Consider the following 16,925-nt stretch of genomic DNA (forward strand, 5'->3'; position numbering starts at 1 on the left):
AACCCAGAGATCAAACCCAGGTCTCCCGCATTGCAGGTGGATTTTTTACCAACTGAGCTAGGGTCAGGTTAATCATGCAGCAGGTGCTAAGAAAGAAATCAGCTTAACAGAATCAGCTTTTAAAATCAGCTCAACAGATTTTTAAGAGAAATCTACTTTTAACTATTAATAAATCAATGCTGGGTGGTAGGGATTCTGAAAAAGTATAAGACAGACTCCTTCAGAAACACAGAGGGAAAAACCAGCATCTGTGGGCAACTTCGGAAATTTTAGGTGGGTGAGGGGGGTGGATTTTTTATCATCATAGCAATTGGAGTTGGGGTGTAACTGGCATTTACTGGGCGGGGGCCAGGGACAGTAGACATCCTGTAATACATAGGGCAGGTGCACACTAAAAATGAATTGTCCCATATCCTGCACCACTTTCCAGCATCCTAACAGACCTTTTGCCTTCTGTTATGTAGGCAAAACATGTAGGCTTTTACTTAAAACCTGGGCTGGCTGTAGGTTACATTTAAACCTGGACCAGGAACACAACTCCTGTTTATACTTAAACACAAAGTATTTGGACTGTAATTTCAAAATACATTGCATTTTCTCAGGAAGCCAACTGCTTTGTTAATCAAGGGAGGATTAAAGCCTCACCAAAAACTTTACTGAGATTTGTTCCTATTTTTAGATAATCATGTCAACGACAATAGTACCGCCAGTGGTGTCTGAGTCATTGGCACAACTCGAAGAGCCTGCGTTTGCAGCTGCTGTATTCCTAGTGCTGGGAGGGATAAGGACAAGCATCTCCCTCTTTCTGTCAGCTAGTGTCAGCTGAGAGCATTTACTATTGAACATGTATCATTACAGTTTAGTGCCCCTTTATTTCACCCTCATATTGCAGCTAGACCATTATATAACTCCTTTAAATTAAATAAATATATATGCATACTATATGTATATGTGTATGTATATGTACATGGGTATATAGGACTTCCCTGGTAGCTCAGTCAGTAGAGACCACCTGCAATGCAGGAGACCCAGGTTTGATCCCTGGTTTGGGACGGTCCCCAGGAGAAGGAAATGGCAACCTACTCCAGTATTCTTGTTTGGAGAACAGGGACAGAGGAGCCCGGTGGGGTCACAAAGAGTCAGATATGACTGAGCCATTAACTCTTATGGGACTTGTGGATATACATACATATAGGGGCTTCCCTGGTGGCTCAGATGGTAAAGAATATGCCTGCAATGTGGGAGACCTGGGTTAGATCCCTGGGCTGGGAAGATTCCCCTGGTGGAGGGCATGGCAACCCACTCTAGTATTCTTGCCTAGACAATCCCATGGACAGAAGAGCGTGGCAGGCTACAGTCCATGGTGTCCCAAAGAGTTGGACACAACCGGGAAACTAAGCGCAATACAGCACATATACATATAGACACACATGTATACTATTAATTTCATTTTAGGAGACTAAAATGGGTGCTTCAGTCATTATGAGCTACATTCGGTGGCAGAAATGAGCATCTCTGGGTTAATCCCTGTGACTTAAAACAGCCCAAGTTTATGTCCAATGCAAATTGTAGGTCCATATTGTTTGCTCCAGCAGAGGGAACACAAAGACGACAAATCTTACAGGACTCTGTGAAGTTCAGTGGCAAAGTGGCCCGGCTCCCTTCTGCTACAGTCTATTGGCCAGGGTGTGTCACATGCCTATGCCTGACTTCAGGGACTTTGCAGTTGCCATCCAACTCTGTTCTCAGAAACAGAAGGATCAGGATACTCAGGAAAGCCTAACACCCACGGCGTTATGTAAAAGGAATATTGGCTTTCATAGGAGTGTTTGCCACAGCATTGGGAAGAGCCTGTCCCATGCAACTTAGAGAAAAATAACTGGTTCTAAGGTCAGTCTGTGTCACAGCAATCATGGGAGGCTTTGTGAAGGGGGTGAGATTTGAAAGGTAGATGCTGATTGGTTATGAAAATAGAGGACATTTCAAAAACAGACTGGGTAGAAGATGGGAGAGCTGGAGAAAGACACACAGTGAGGGCCTACTATGTACAGGCAGGAGTGGACACTGGGTGTAAGGTGTCTGTAGGAGTCATCTGCTCTAAGTCACGCTCTGGGATTCCAGGGCAGGCCTGGCTGCCCTAAAAGCCCAGAGGTTCCTTTCAGTGACCCAGTTAGCCTCTGAGCAGAAAAGCAGGCTGCACAAAGGCACGGTGGCTAGAGAGGGCTTGAGACTTGTCGAATGGAGAAAGGATGATGGCCTGGCTATAGGAGACCATGGATAGTAAGGCACGGATTTAAAAGGGGCCTGGAATTCAAGTATTTCCACAAATGTCACTGGTTAAGCTGTGCAACAGGCTTTGTTTGTGCCCTTGGGACACAGGAAGATGAATCAAACACTATCTGCCTGGGGAGACCTCATAGGCCAGAAAGAGGAGATGTTAGCGCCTAAGGTTACAGGCCTTGGGAAGGCACAGTGGATCAAAGGTGGTCCTGGAACACTGGTGCAGAGAACAGACCTGAGTCATGCAGGACAATCAAGCCTGAGCTCCCAGGAAAGCCAACTTCTCATCCCCAGAACCATCTGTCAGGCAGTTACATGTATTCATCTCCAGCAACACCAGGGGCTTGCCTCCTACAGTTACAGCATTCCCGGTCCTCTAGAGGGGACTCTCTGCTCTGAAATCAGACTAAATGAAACTCTTCAAGGCTTCAATTGTGGAAAGCCTAAAGAATGCTCCCAGACCCCAAATGCAGGCTTTGGAAGTGTTTGAAAAAATGTTTGGGGTCAATGCTAAGGTTTAAAATAACCATCCACAACAAGTGTACTCAGTGGGAGTTGACATTGACTGAAATCTGAACCACTGGATAAGTGTTTGCAGAATGCTAGGAAAGAGAGCTGGAGACATTGTCATGTTTTATTTTTTACTGCTGGACTTACCTGAATTCATCTAATCGTCCATTATCTGTGTTCTTATTTCTTTCCTTCCCCATCAGATGTAAGTGCCAGTGATAACAAGACTGTCATATTTGCTGCTGTGTCCCCAAGGCCTGGAAGAGAGCCCGGGTCATGGAAGGCACTTGTCAATATGTGTTTGTGGAATGAACGAATAGGTCGAGTGTGCTCAAATCTCAACTAATCTTCAAGGCACGTCTTCCCTGATCCTGACACTAGACATCATCTTTCCTGGGCCTCTTTGATAGCACATGTTTTTGTCTAGATTCCCAAGAAGTCAAGCCTGAAACAGAGATTCTTCAGCAAGTGACTCATGGATGGCTGGCCTGGGGAAAAGCTAGAGAGGGATGAGGAAAGCAGGGAGGGGAAGAGGAAGGAGGCAGGCAAGGATGTTGTTTCAGAAGCGTCAGCCTCCTCCTGACCCTGCAGTGTACACTGCACCACAGAGGCTATTCCACTCGGGGGCCTGGGCCATGGAACCCCTACATTAATCAGTCTCCCGCCACAGGCAACCATGGATAGGAAGTATGGAGTGGGGTTAGTGTTACCCCTCAGGCATCCTTCAGTGAGCATCTGGAGAGGGGACAGATGTGTGCCATTAGCAGCCCACACCTGCAGCAGCTGGACTGGCCAGGAGACCAGCCGGGCACCAATGGCGTCTGGACAGATGTCTCTGCTTGCCTTCTTTTAGATATTTCTTAACTTCCTGCAAACAGGATGTTCCTCGACACCAACATCTTTATCTTTTTCACTTTTGTGCTCCCCAGAGCACTGGGGGGAGGACATGTCAAACATCTCACTGAAAATCTGAGGAAGGTATGAATGGATATATGCAACCACTCATGCTTACAATGAAATGTGAAAATTCTTAGACACATATTCACTTCCTAAATAACACAAAACATATTTCTTATATTTATGTGACCTTCAGAAATAAATAAATAAATTTTCTGTATGATCAGGAAAAAAAGGGTATGCCGCACCTACTTCCCTGGTGGTTCAGTGGTAAAGAATTTAACTGCAATACAGGAGACCCAGGTTCAATCCCAGGTTGGGAAGATCCATGGAGGAGAGCACGGCAACTCACTCCAGTATTCTTGGAAAATTACACCGACAGAGGAGCCTGGCGGACTACAGTCCATAGGGTTGCAAAGAGTCAGATACGGCTGAAGCAATTAAGCAGCAGCAGCATGCTTCATCTGCAGGGAATGCAGAGGGTTAAACCCATTTCAGAAATCTCTCTAGGCCACATTCTTTCCACAGGAGACTTAAGATATAAGTTTTTCCACCTGATGTTAATTATAGTAAATATTTTAACTTACTCTTGCCCACATGATCTCATTTATGAGTCACTGTATGGAAACAAGCCTGGTGAGCAGAGCACTCGGTGCTGGGAAGAGTTCCTGCCTTTTCCAGGTTAGGGAAAGGCTGCCCATGCCAATAACCAAGTGACCGACAGAGGGCAGCACAGACCTGCGCACCGATTTTTTCACCAGGACAAATCAAGATGGGAGATCTCGCCCGCAGACATTTTAGTTGGCATGGGGAAGGATTGGCTCTTGGTTCCCAGGCCTTTTATATTTGCTGCTGCCTCGCCTAATTTAGGTTAAATGACTGGTTGTGTCAGGACCTGTTTTCAGTTTTTCTGTGCTTGTGATGCAAATGAATGACGAGGCAGGACCACTGGCTGTCTGCAGAGCCCATGATGCCAATCCTCTCCCCTCTGCGTGCTTCCACATGGCCTACTTGTGGGCCAGGGCCCAGCCTCAGGTCTCGGGTCACTGGGAGGCCTGGTGCAGCCTGGGCGTCACATAGGCCCTCAGAGCAGAAACCTTGGTGTGTGGTTGCATTCAGTGATGGGCTATGGCTGGTCCTGGGGTTCTGGTCGAAGCTAAAGAGGCAGACATTCTGGGGCCAGGGCTGGAGCCAGTGTTCTGAGTGCTTGAGTGGGTCAATAAGGCAGCATTTCCTTGCACTTGCCTAAAGACAAAACCTGTTGAATCTTCAACTCATCTGTTACTCTGCATCACTTTCATTCCAGCAAAAGGATTGCTTTCCAGCAAAGTTCCTTCCTGAGAGAAAATAAGGACTGATAAAGGACCAGTCCCTTTGCCAGCAAGGCCTTTCCACCACCATCCCCACTGGTTCATCCAGAGCTTGGTTCTCAACCTGGCAGTCTCCCTTCCTTCCTTCAAGAGGCAGGGATGCAGACTGGACTCTCCATGGTTTCTACCAACACTGGGCTTGACCCAACCCATCCTGGAGGAAGATAGGACTCCTAACTGAGCCCCTTCCCTGAGCCAGCTGCCAGTTCTTCCCACCCAGCCCTTTCTGCTCACTGGACTCAGCTCTCTAACAAGAGGGAAGGCTAGGACAAGTCCTGGATTTTGGTGAGAGAGGCTCATGGTTCCTAAAGGTACTGGAAACTGCCTGTAATAACCGGGGTCAATAAAGACTGCAAAGTGATCAGCTGCCTGTCCTGCCACCATCAGGTGACTTTTAGATCATAAACCCCTGGGAGGCTGGGATGAGCTCGCATGTGAAGAAACCGCTTGCCATCTGCCCTGTGGAGCATGGGGTGAGGGGTGCTTTCTAACAGACCCCTCCTCCTCCCAGTCAGCCTTTGGCGTCTGTTCTAAATTGCATACATAGTAACAGTTTAGGGACATATTTGTTTGCTTATGTATTTTCTGCTTTCTTGATTAGAATGTATTCCCGATAAGAAAAAAAATTCTTACCTTTAACTCACAGTTTTAGTCCCAGGCATCGAAAACACATAAACCCTAGTAGATGTCCCATTAATATTTCTTGTACAAATGCTCAGAATTCAATGTGGCTTCAGTACAGAATTGTATGGAAAAACATTAAAGAGGCATTTAACCAGATTTGAGCTCATGAAAAGCTGTTTGGAAGAAAGTGAAGAAGTCTTTGCTATAATTTCTCTGCCTCTAATTTTTTTTTCCTTTCCTCTTTTTTCCCCATCATTAACACTCAAGCCTAAGAGCAAAGTCTCATGGAAAAGTTAACTTGCCAAACCCCTCCTGCAGCTGCATCAGATGGCTCTAACAGTCAAGACACAATATGGGACAAGAGACCGAACACTGAACACCATCTCACGTGTGTGGTAGTGCTGAACTGACCATGAGTGCTTGGGAGATCTGCTAAGGGGCAGTTACGTTGGAGATAACCTTTAGTTTGGGTTACAATTAAGTAGTATACTATTACTTCATCATATAGACTATTAATATCCTACATTCCACTTAGCATTACATACAAAGACAGAAGGGCAGAGATCATAACATGGAATATTCTACAGTGTACAGCACTCTGAGTAATGGTAGAGACACAAATATTGACATATATAGAGCCAGGCTTTGGAAAAATTTTCCAGTCATCAGATATATAAAATTTTAGGTGAAGGATTCTGTTCTTGGTGCTGAGTCAAAACTATGAATAATAAAACACATATTTTGATTAATCATATGACTGAATTATATTTCAATTATGTGTCTAGAAAACAATATAAAAACTTTTGTCCAAAAAGGATGGAGTCAAAGAATATACTGCCAAAAAGTAGGTTAAAACTATAATTAACACAAATATTATTTTTAATTAATACAAATTTAATTAATTTAATAATTATTTTAATTAATTTTTAATTAATATAAAAATTATTTTTCTGGATTTTGTGATATTTATGATAGCTGTCAACTCTTCTCTTTCTAAAAAAATTCATTGTTACACCTACTCTTGAATTTAAAATTCTACATTTTTTATGAAAGAAGACCTCCCCAAATTACATGTTTCAGGCTCCATAAAACTTAGATGTGTCTTTGTTCACATAAGATAAATTGGCCACAATCTGCTCTCAAGTAGGTACAGTGTCCAGGAACTGTCTGTGGTGCTGGAGCCAAGTTCCCTCAGCTCTCTCCATGGTACTAACTGCACCGGCCCCTGCCTGCACCAGTAAATAAACAGTCAGGATTACCAACTGAGATCAAGGTTAATGCATAGGAATGGATGTTTCTGCCCATGGAGAAAGTGTCTAAAGAGAATAAGGTTGAGAATAAAACCACAGAAAATTCCCAAGTGTCAGGGAAACTCAAAAGAAAGGAGCTCCAAAAAAATATCAGCTCAAGGAAAACATCGACCACCCAGCCATACCTGAGTCTAGATCACTTGATCTAGAGAGGAAGGACCCGGGATGAGGGAGGAAGGGATGTCTGTAAGGGGGAGAGAGAGGAGAGTGACTGAGTGGGGTGGCCTGGGAGAAAGCCCTGAGCTCCAGAACAAAGATGCTTTCCATTGAGTTTGTGGGGGATAAGCCAACTAAAGCTGAGGCATCACTCCCAATCCCTAAGAGAGTCTATGTAAGTCAGAATAAAAGATGTGAATGATGATTCTATATGCGTCTTCTGGCATCCACGAGTGTATGTGAGTATCAGAACATTGTTTTGGTTTGCTTTTGGTTCTGCTTGGAAATGGGCTCTCAGTTTCTCTGACAGTTGGGGTTGTTTGAACAGTGAGAGAAGGTCAGTGTTCAACCTGCTTGAATGAACTTCTTCCTGCTTCACCAGCTGAGACAGAGCCCTCTAAGGATCTGGATGCTGCTGTGTGGCTTGTGATCTAGCAGGCGATGGAATACTAGGAGCCAGTCAATTTCCATGAGAAATACTCAAAAAGAGACCAAATCAGGGCCAGGGTGAGTTAGGGCTAATACATGTTTTTCCTTTATTATTATTGAAACCCATCAGTGGTGCCAGGAGGTGACTGTGGGTGAGAGGAGGCTGTCACTTTATCTTGCCCCACATATCCATCATCAACCCCCATCTTTTCCATATCATCTCAGTCAAAGCATCGTGAAGTTTGTGAAGCTTCAGACTCTCTTTCCCATCACTGGGCACTGAACTGTGTCCCCACCCCACCCCCCAAAGACACACTGAAGTCTTAACTCTAGGAACCTATCAATGTGACATTATTTGGAAATAGGGATTTTGAAGATGTAATGAGTTAACATGAGGTCATACTGGATTAGGGTGGGTCCTAGCCGCTTAATTTTCTTCATAACATTTCCCTCTATCTGAAACTGTCTCTTTTCTTTTCTTCTCTACTTAGAATGTAAGTTCCTGAGAACAGGGCCCTCATCTCACCAGTGATGCTCACCAATGACAGAACAGCTCCTGGCACATGGTAGACGGTCAAGGAATAATTGGTGAATGAAAAGTTAGATGCTCAACAGGTTCTTGTTGAGTAAATGAAAGGTACAAGCCTTATTGCCACCATCCTCCTTCTAAAAATATTGACACCCCAAGCCTATGCTTTATAGAAGTTTGCTGCTGCTGCTGCTAAGTCACTTCAGTCATGTCCGACTCTGTGTGATCCCATAGACGGCAGGCCACCAGGCTCCCCCGTCCCTGGGATTCTCCAGGCAAGAACACTGGAGTGGGGTTGCCATTTCCTTCTCCAATGTGTGAAAGTGAAAAGTGAAAGTGAAGTCGCTCAGTCGTGTCCGACTCTTAGCAACCCCATGGACCACAGCCTACCAGGCTCCTCCATCCATGGGATTTTCCAGGCAAGAGTACTGGAGTGGGGTGCCATTCAAGAGGCCAAGAAAAACTATCTTCATATGAGCATCTACAAGACCACATCCTAAAAGTTAGAAGAACTCTTGATGACTGAGTTTCACACATCCAATTCTCAATCATATCTAGCATTGGGCTGGGGAGAGGGGAAGGGGATGTTATCAGAAGAATGGCTATGACAGGCACCCACCAGGGGGCAGTCTAAGATAGTTGAGAAGTTCAGAAGCTCCTAAGTTGGGTTCACTCGAGGACAACTGACAAAAATTAAAAGACCAAAAAAAAAAAAAAATCTGAACTACATCACCACTGTGATGATCCTCCAAATTAAAAAGAGATGAAATAACGTAGAGGCCACAAGGGAGCAGAATCCACTCAGGAAACATAGCCGTGGGAGAGAAAGAAGGATGGAGGAAACCAGAAGTGACACAAACATGCCCTCATACCTCACACTTCACACCAGAGTAGGTTCCTGTGAGTGGGTGTAAGCAGCTCCCTCAATTCTGACTGGGGACCCTTGCGAGGTATTCTTTGGTCCAGGTTGGAGACTGCATCCTCCAGTTTATTCGCAGTGGGACAGTTCTCAGTTAGCCTCCAGTTTCTCACAATGTGGACGAGCTCAGTGACCACCACCTAAATTCTGAAAGACCTGGGGTTTTGAGACTATGGCAAAACTACTGTTTTCCAGCCAGCATCCATTCTCTCTCCAAGTTTTCCTAGGAGGGGCATACCATCACCTGTGTTGAAATGTGGCCGTGTGGTTAACTGTGAACCAATGAGATGTAAGCAGATGTGAGGCTTCTTCCAAAAAGAAAATTTCAAAAACTAGAAGGAAGGACCTTTTGCCTTGTTCTACTCTCCCCTGAGTCTGGAGACATCCAGATCTCCAGGAGACATTCTTGGACCATGAGGTGACCTTGAGCCTGGAAGTCATATGCTAAGGATGGAGGAGCAGAAAGGGAGAAGCTTGAGTCCTTGGAGAGACCACATGGCCACTGTACAATTCTGGAATGCCTCTTCTGGACTACTTTGATGTGAGAAAAATTAAATTCTATCTTCTCAAAGTCACTTTTCATTGGAGTTTTTCTGCTATAGCATACTGAACTCAATCCTAGTTGAGTCAGAGATGGTTTTATACTTACTTTAATTGAAAATAAATGGGAAAAAAGAAAATAAATGGACATTCATGGGCTGATTTTCTCTTGGAGATTTCTGCTTTTGGTCCTTAAAACAGTGGCCTGGGAAGAAAAAGTCAATTAAAGTTCATGTTGTGGATGTTCCTGCTTGTCCTCCCCTTAGGGGGAAGTTAATCACTGTCAAGCTCCAAGGTTTCCTAAAAAGGGCTAAGATGCCCAGCTCCTGTCCTCAGGTAGAACAGGTAGAACATCTAGGAGCTTCTTACAATTGCAAATTATCATGCCTAGCTCAAACTTGGATCAGAAATTCTGAAGGTGGGCCCAGCAATCTGTATTTTATTAACCTCCTGGGTGATTCTGATGCATGCTAAAACTTGAGAACCACTGAGTTCCCAAAAGGAATTGCTCATATTACCAGGAGCAGAGAGCATCATCAGGAATAACTGGGGTTGAAGGTACACTTTACTGGGTCTGGGAGAAAAGAGAGCTGGAATAGTTGATCAACTGGGGGGAATGGATAGAGGAAATAGGATTTAATAAGTGCTCATCTGAACTAAGTCTTTGGGTGATCTTCACAGTTGCCAAGAAATTCAAGTCTAAGATGGAATTCAAGCCTTTATCTTTACTTCTTGAGTGTGACCTCTCTCTGAGAATGAAACACGTAGGGTCTCAATGCATCATGGTCACATCAGTGAGAATATTTTTCTAAGCTCTAGGAGAATCATCTGTGTGGACCTGGAGAGGAAAGAGCAGGGGTGACCCCAGACAGCAGAACCAGCCTGCCCCCCAGCTGTGCGGCACACCCCCACCAGAGACCTGGGAGCTTTCAGCGAGGAGTCTGTCTGGTTGTAGGAACCATATGCAGGTGGGTTGGGATTTATCCTTCCATTGACTTGACTTCCTCAGAGTGGCCCACTTGAACACTGGAGGGAGCTGGCTCTGCAATTGCCACAGATCTCAGGCCTGTGGTGGTAGGCATTTATCATTTCAGGACTTTAAAGCACCATTGTTAAATCTAGAAATTCTCCAGATACATGAGGCTGACCTCCCCAAGGTAGAACCCATTAAAGTCAAATTTCCAGCCTCATTGGAGAGAGAACACAGCCAGTCTGATGGACTCATGTGAGACTTGGATTCAGACATGAGCAACTGGAGGCAAAGGGGTTGGATGGGGAATTGAAGCTGCTAGAGACAGTGACAGCAAAGCCATTTGCTATCAAAACTGGTCAACGTGAGGCTGGTCCCCAGCACGGAAGAGCCATCCCTGGGTTGAGAGCAGCAGCAGCGGTCAACAGCTCTGCCGTCAGTTCCAGGAGACAGGAAGGCCTGAGACCCTTTTCTGGTTTCCCCAGCCTCAAAAGAATTCTACAAGCTGCCCGATATTTCTTCTGCTGAACTCTTTTTCTGATTTATCAGCCAACATGACCTTCTGTTGTTAGAAACTAAAAAGTCTAATATAACTATGGGCATTGGAACTTGTGAAAATCAATAGAAACTCAAGGAAATGGGGGTTCCATGGAATTGCTTATCTGTTTTGGCGGGGCTGATGATTTGAAGCGCCCAGAAACATTAGGGGTTGGGACTCTGGCAACCTGTGGTTACCTATAGTGCTAATGAAGCGTCAGTTCAGGCAATCTTTGGGGATATTCGGGGGCCACTCTCATAAAAAAACATACAAATAAAGGCCATGAGGCAAGAAGGACTGTGAGGTGAGCTGCTTCCATTTCCAGGAGCCCCCAAAACATCCAAGTGACCTTGATTCCGCTCAGGTTGCATGATCCTTGCAGGTCCTTTTGAGGTCAGGACTTTACTTTTCCAAGTCCATTCTAAGCTCACTGGAAAAGGCCACAGGACCTTGAAGACTGGATTCCTCTGGGGGATCACACTTCCTCCCCTTCCACCTCCCCTCCTCTCCGCCCTCCACATCTGCCAATTACAGCCACCAGGAAAAATGAGAAGACGTTTATTGAGTCATCTACAGCAGTTTGACATCCTTAAAATCCCGGACAAGGCTGTGCGCACAGCAGTAGCAGTGAGGTCTGTGGGGCTTATCTTTATTGTGAGAGACGAGACCCAGGTGGGTGCAACCCCCACAGCAAGCCTGAAGTCTGGGCTGCCAGTGGCGTCCCCACTCTAGCCCTCACAGGGGCAAAGCTACAGAAGACAGACATAAGACAAGACACACAAGGCCAAGCATGGACACATCCCAGGACGTCGAGTTCAGGGGAAGGAGAAAGGCAGGCACACAGCCTACTTGAAGGATGTCCCAGATCCTTGAAGGATTCTCATGGGGGTGGCATGAAAACACTGACATCACCCAACTGGGAGTCTCCTCATTCTATCTCCAGAAAAACCTACCAGCTGATGGGAATAAACCTGGAATTTCTGTGTCCATCAGAGCCCACTGGCCTTCCCCTACCCCCACCCCCCACCCCCCGCCAAGTGCTGGTGGTTTTACAAATGAGGCAAAGGTTAATCCAGGAGGGCTCAGAGCAGCTGACAAACAGCATAGGGTCCCCCTTTCAGAGGTCTTCACCCCAGAAAGAGCTCACATCTGTGCAGTTTCCCTTTTACACAGCAAGGCAACTCACTTGAACCTCACTCCTGACCTGTGGGTCAGACTGAAAATCAGGTCCTCCCGTTTCTCAGATCAAGAAGCAGAGGCCCAGAAAGGCTCAGCCTTGGAGCACAGGGCAGGTGGTGAAGCCAGGCTGGAACACAGGTCTCCCGTCATGACACCGACTCCACGCTCCTCCGGCAGTCTGGAGTCCTCACAACCTCCATAGCCAGAGCCCCTCTCCTGCGCAAGGCTGAATGTTTTCTGGTCAGAAGCTTTATTGGGTGTCTTGTTCTGGCTCACGTGCAGGGCAGGCACACACATCAGCAGGCCCATTTCCCCACTCGGGTTTGTAAAGCATCCTGGGTCCCAGCATGGCACAGGCACCACATTAAGTCCACCTGTCAGTGTTTTCTCAGCAGCCCGAGGGGGAGGCTTGACCTGCAGATTGCCAGATTTCCTCCCAGCTCTAGTGCTCTGTGAGTCTCGCCAGAGATACATGAGGAAGGAGTCCAGGCCAAACAGCAGATCAACTGCAGAGCCAGGAGATGCCCAGGTCCCCTATTCCCGGCTCAGAGCTCTTCCAGCAGGCATCCGTGGTCACTGGGCCCCAAGCAGGAATTTATGATGAAGTACTCCCTGCTTTGACTCTAGGGTGGCCTTGAGTGGGTCAAGAGTACTCAGAGAGTTACAAAGAAAGCCTCTTCAAGCTTTCCTCCTGGGAAGGGAGAGTGTCAGGTGAAGGCGGTGAGTCAGCACTCTTGGTGGGTGATGACGGACTTGGGAGTATTTTGAGCCTTGAGCCTGGCTCCAGCTCTCTGGTCCTGTACCCCAGGGAAGTTGGTTCAGGGAGGGGTGGGGGTTAGAGATGGAATCACTGAGGGCCACTGGGTGTGTCGCGTAGGGTCACAGAGCTGCCCACGGAGACAGAGAAGGCGGCTTGGCCTTAGGCATGGTGGGGAGTCATGAAGTCTGTCATGCTGGGAAACACCAGAGAGGCCCTGAACCCCTATACCCACTCTCCAACTCCTCACAGGCTCCCTGACAGGCTCAGCATCCTTTACTTGGCGACCCGTCTCCCCCAGGGCTGGAGTCTCTCTCCTGACACTGCCTGTTCCTTGAGGGGACAGTCGTTTCTTCATCCCAAGGAAAACAGCCTCCCCTGGACAAGTTCTGTCCTTCAGGATTGCACAGAAAAAAACAGCCCCCTTATAGAGACATGGAGTCGGATAACTCTGCTCCTCTCCAGCCTGGCCCTTCCCAAGGCCCTTCAGCCCCTCATCCTTCAACATGATCCCTACCTGTTCCAGGCCCAGGCAAAGACTGCAGTCTTTGCCTGGAGCCATTCCCAGTAGATAGCTGGTGTTTCGACAAGAATTTCAGAGATCCAGTGGGCTACACAAACTGTCTAGTCTTTTGGCCCATTATACAAATTTGAAAGAAAAAAAAAAGGTCAGAGAGGGAAGGGTTATACCCAGACCTTACACTATCCCCCCACTGCCGTGACCCTGAAGGACAGCTGCCTATCCTCCTGGAGCAGTCAAAATACATCAACTGCCTCTGCTCGCAAGGCTGGCAGGCATTTGTTCAGAGGGAAAAACCAACCAACAGGAACCTGGAGCCTCTACGAGGATGTGGGCTCAGGGCTCAGGTGGCAGCCTGGCATGGGGATTCGGGGTGAATTTTGTTTTTGCTGTTTTGTGATGATAGATGTATAAAATCAAAGCCTCCTCTTCATGGTGAAACAGGCCTGCTGGTGGGCATGAGGATGAAGAAACAGGGTCCACACTCAGGGACTGCTCCTAGGATCTGGGGGGAGCTGTTGCCCATCCAACCGTGGCACCCTGGCCCGGCCGGGACACGGAGGAGTCTGCATACGGTGCCACAGGAGCCTGCCCGACTGTCCCTGGCCTGAGCCTTCCCTCCGGGCCGCCAGCTTCCACTGTGGGGTCCAAATGGAAGGGACAAGTGTCCCTTTTCTAAGAAAGAGAAAATATACAGAACTCCTCCCTCCCTCCACACGTACACAAACACAGACGTGTCAGAACCATAGGCGATACACACAACAGTGATGAGTGCCCTTCTACCCGCCTTGGCTTTGAACCGGAGAATTACTGGAGCACAGAGCCAGGAGAAGCCCTGGGAGCCACCTCATCCCACAAATGCAGAAACTGAGGCCCAGAACAGGGAGCGCTACGTCCACAATGTCAGCCGCCTGAGCCCAAGTGGGACAGATGCTGTCTCTCTGAACTGAAGCCTGTGAATCCTTCCAACCTGACAGGAACAGGTCTCCCAACAGGGCCCTAAATGCAAGGTGGCCAGAGAACAGCCCCTCCGGTAATACACGAGGCACTCAGACAAAGGGAAGGGTGTCACGAGGCAGGTGCAGGATGGAAGGGCTGCCACATACCCCATGGCCAGCCTGAGTTGCCAAGTATGCCCGGGCAGGGCAAGCAGGCCGGTTCTCCCTCTTTATATGGGGCTCATCTCTAAAGCAAGCACTAAGCCCTTCCCTAGTCACTTCACAGGCACTGAGGAACAGGTCCCTAAGCCCCTTGGGCCCCTTCCTCTTCGTAAAGCCAAGCAAAGCAACATTCCCCATCCTCCCAAACTCTCCAAGCATTTCAGAACACAACCACAAAACAAGCCGACAAAACACTTGGACAGCAACCCCACAAGCTGATACAAGTGAGGCGGGTCCCACATAGAGGCCACGGCGCTCTAGCACGTTACTCCACCTTCCCCGAACCTGGCTCTGCCCCGTTTTAAATTCTCAGGCCGTGGTCCGGTGACTTGCAGCTAGACAATCAGGACAGGAGTCAGGGTGCAGTCACCCCTCCCATCAGCAGCTTCTGCTAACAGGCATGGTGGGTGGGGTTTCCCAGCTCCCCCTCAAGCCCTAGGACACACTGGCGTCCATGCTGACTCAGTGGCCAGAGGGAAGTCTCTGCAGAGGTCTCAAGATTTCAGTAGCTAAACCCAAGTCGGAGGCTAACTGGGGCTCCTCATGGTCCATGAGGGTGAGCGGGCATGAAGCAGAGCCCCAGTCCCTGGACTTGGGCACATGGAGGTGTATGGTGCTTCAGAATTCACAGGAAGGCGGCTGGTTCATCCTAGTAATGGCTTGACTTCAAGGGAAATGGGAAAGGGGAGGGCTTGGGGGCTCTGTGTGGTAGGTATGGTTGGGGAGCAGATTCTCTGAGGCATCTGTCTCTCAAACTTCTGCAAGTGATGCCTGGGGACAGGAAGGGGAGGAGGGAAGCTTCCAGAAGAGCCCTTGCCTACCTGGAGTCGGGGTAAAATAATGAAGGTGGGGAATGTCTTCTTTCATGGATCCCTCCAAGCTCTTTGCAGCAGAATTCCACTCACATCCACTTTTCTGGATCTTGGCAATTTTTTCTTGGGCCAAATGAAAAGCACCAGAACTTTTCTCTGGCCTTAGCGCTACATCCAAACTGAAGTCTCTGAATGGTACATCCCTGGAGCTTTCCTACTGTCTGATGCCCAGGAGCTGGGCATCTGGACAGCTGGACACCAAGATGTTGGGTAAGCGTGGGTCTGCCGGCACCAAAAAGCTGTCTGGCCACCCAAGCTGGACTTCCGGTAACCTGGGGGACTGGACCAGGCCTGAAAAGGGCCACGGTGTTGCAAGTAGACTCAGAGTCCAGACTGAGAATCAGACACTGCAGGAGGGAGCTGTCAGGCAGGCCCCAGCCCAAGGCCCCCAAAGCCAGGTCAGCAGCCTCAGCTCGTGGGAGGCCTCCCACGCAGGGCCAGGCGATCACTGAGGCTGGTGGGGATGGGGTGGGGGGATCTGGGGACCTGCTTGAGGTTAGCAGGGACCCTGAGGAGAGGGGGAGGGATGGGATGACTTTCCCAAAATTAAGGAGTATTTACATGTCTGGGGTCAGGGCCCAGGGGCCCACAGTGGGTGGGGCCAGCGCCAAAACAGGGAGGCTAGACACCCACCTGTGCCCCACATCCTTCTCCCACCTCGGGGGGCCAGGCGCCCAGCCCAGGGCCTGCCCGAAGGGAGAGAAGAGGCACAACATGCGTGGGCTGGCACCCGACCGTAGCCCCAGCCTGTGTACAGAGGAGAGGAGGGGGCAGGGTGGGCTCAGGTGGCCAGGTTGTCGGCCGGGAGGCCAGACATGCGGATCTGGGAGCTGCTCTTGCTCAGGATGGAGAGCTGGGTGCCCCCGTTCACCCCACTGCTGGCCAGGGACGGGTGCCGGTGCTTGAAGTCCATGGTGAAGTAGCGGTTCACCTTCCAGCTCCGCCACTTCCGCTTGATCTCCGCCTGCACCTGCGGGTGGCAACTCAGGCGGTCACTTCCGGGTGGACACCCTCTCACACCCCACCCGCCCATCTGGGCACCCTGGGGCCCTCCCAGGAGGGCACGCCCATTAACAGCAGCTGTGGATGAGGATCTCCTGGAGAGCTTTAACAACCCAGATGCCCAGACCATTCCCCTGAACCGTGACACCCAGATCTCTGGGGTAGGGCTCCCACATGTTTTAAGGCTTTCGAGGGGATTCCAATATGCTGCTAGGGTTGAGGATCACTAAATAAAGCACCCTTCTGGGTGAACTCCCAACACATTGCTCTCAGTATGGTGCATGCGGGGCAAGCCCAGTGTCAGAGTCCACATGCCAACCTCCTCCGGCCAACACCTCTGTGCGGCACCAGTACCCACAGCCT

The 16,925-nt window shown here is 48.6% G+C and overlaps 1 protein-coding gene across 3 annotated transcripts in view; it reads right to left on the reverse strand.

The window, feature by feature from the left end:
- Positions 1-11,614: 11,614 nt before the first annotated feature.
- ADCYAP1R1 (ADCYAP receptor type I) overlaps positions 11,615-16,925 on the reverse strand; it is a 65,269-nt gene continuing 59,958 nt past the window's right edge. For all 3 annotated transcript variants that reach the window (XM_043873151.1, XM_043873153.1, XM_043873152.1), the window contains one exon: positions 11,615-16,530. In XM_043873151.1, the coding sequence (XP_043729086.1) occupies positions 16,342-16,530 (189 nt within the window). In that variant the 3' untranslated portion in view covers positions 11,615-16,341. The remainder of the gene's footprint in view (positions 16,531-16,925) is intronic.

This window comes from Cervus elaphus, chromosome 18 (assembly GCF_910594005.1).
Source record: "Cervus elaphus chromosome 18, mCerEla1.1, whole genome shotgun sequence".
Classification (NCBI taxonomy): Eukaryota; Metazoa; Chordata; class Mammalia; order Artiodactyla; family Cervidae; genus Cervus; species Cervus elaphus.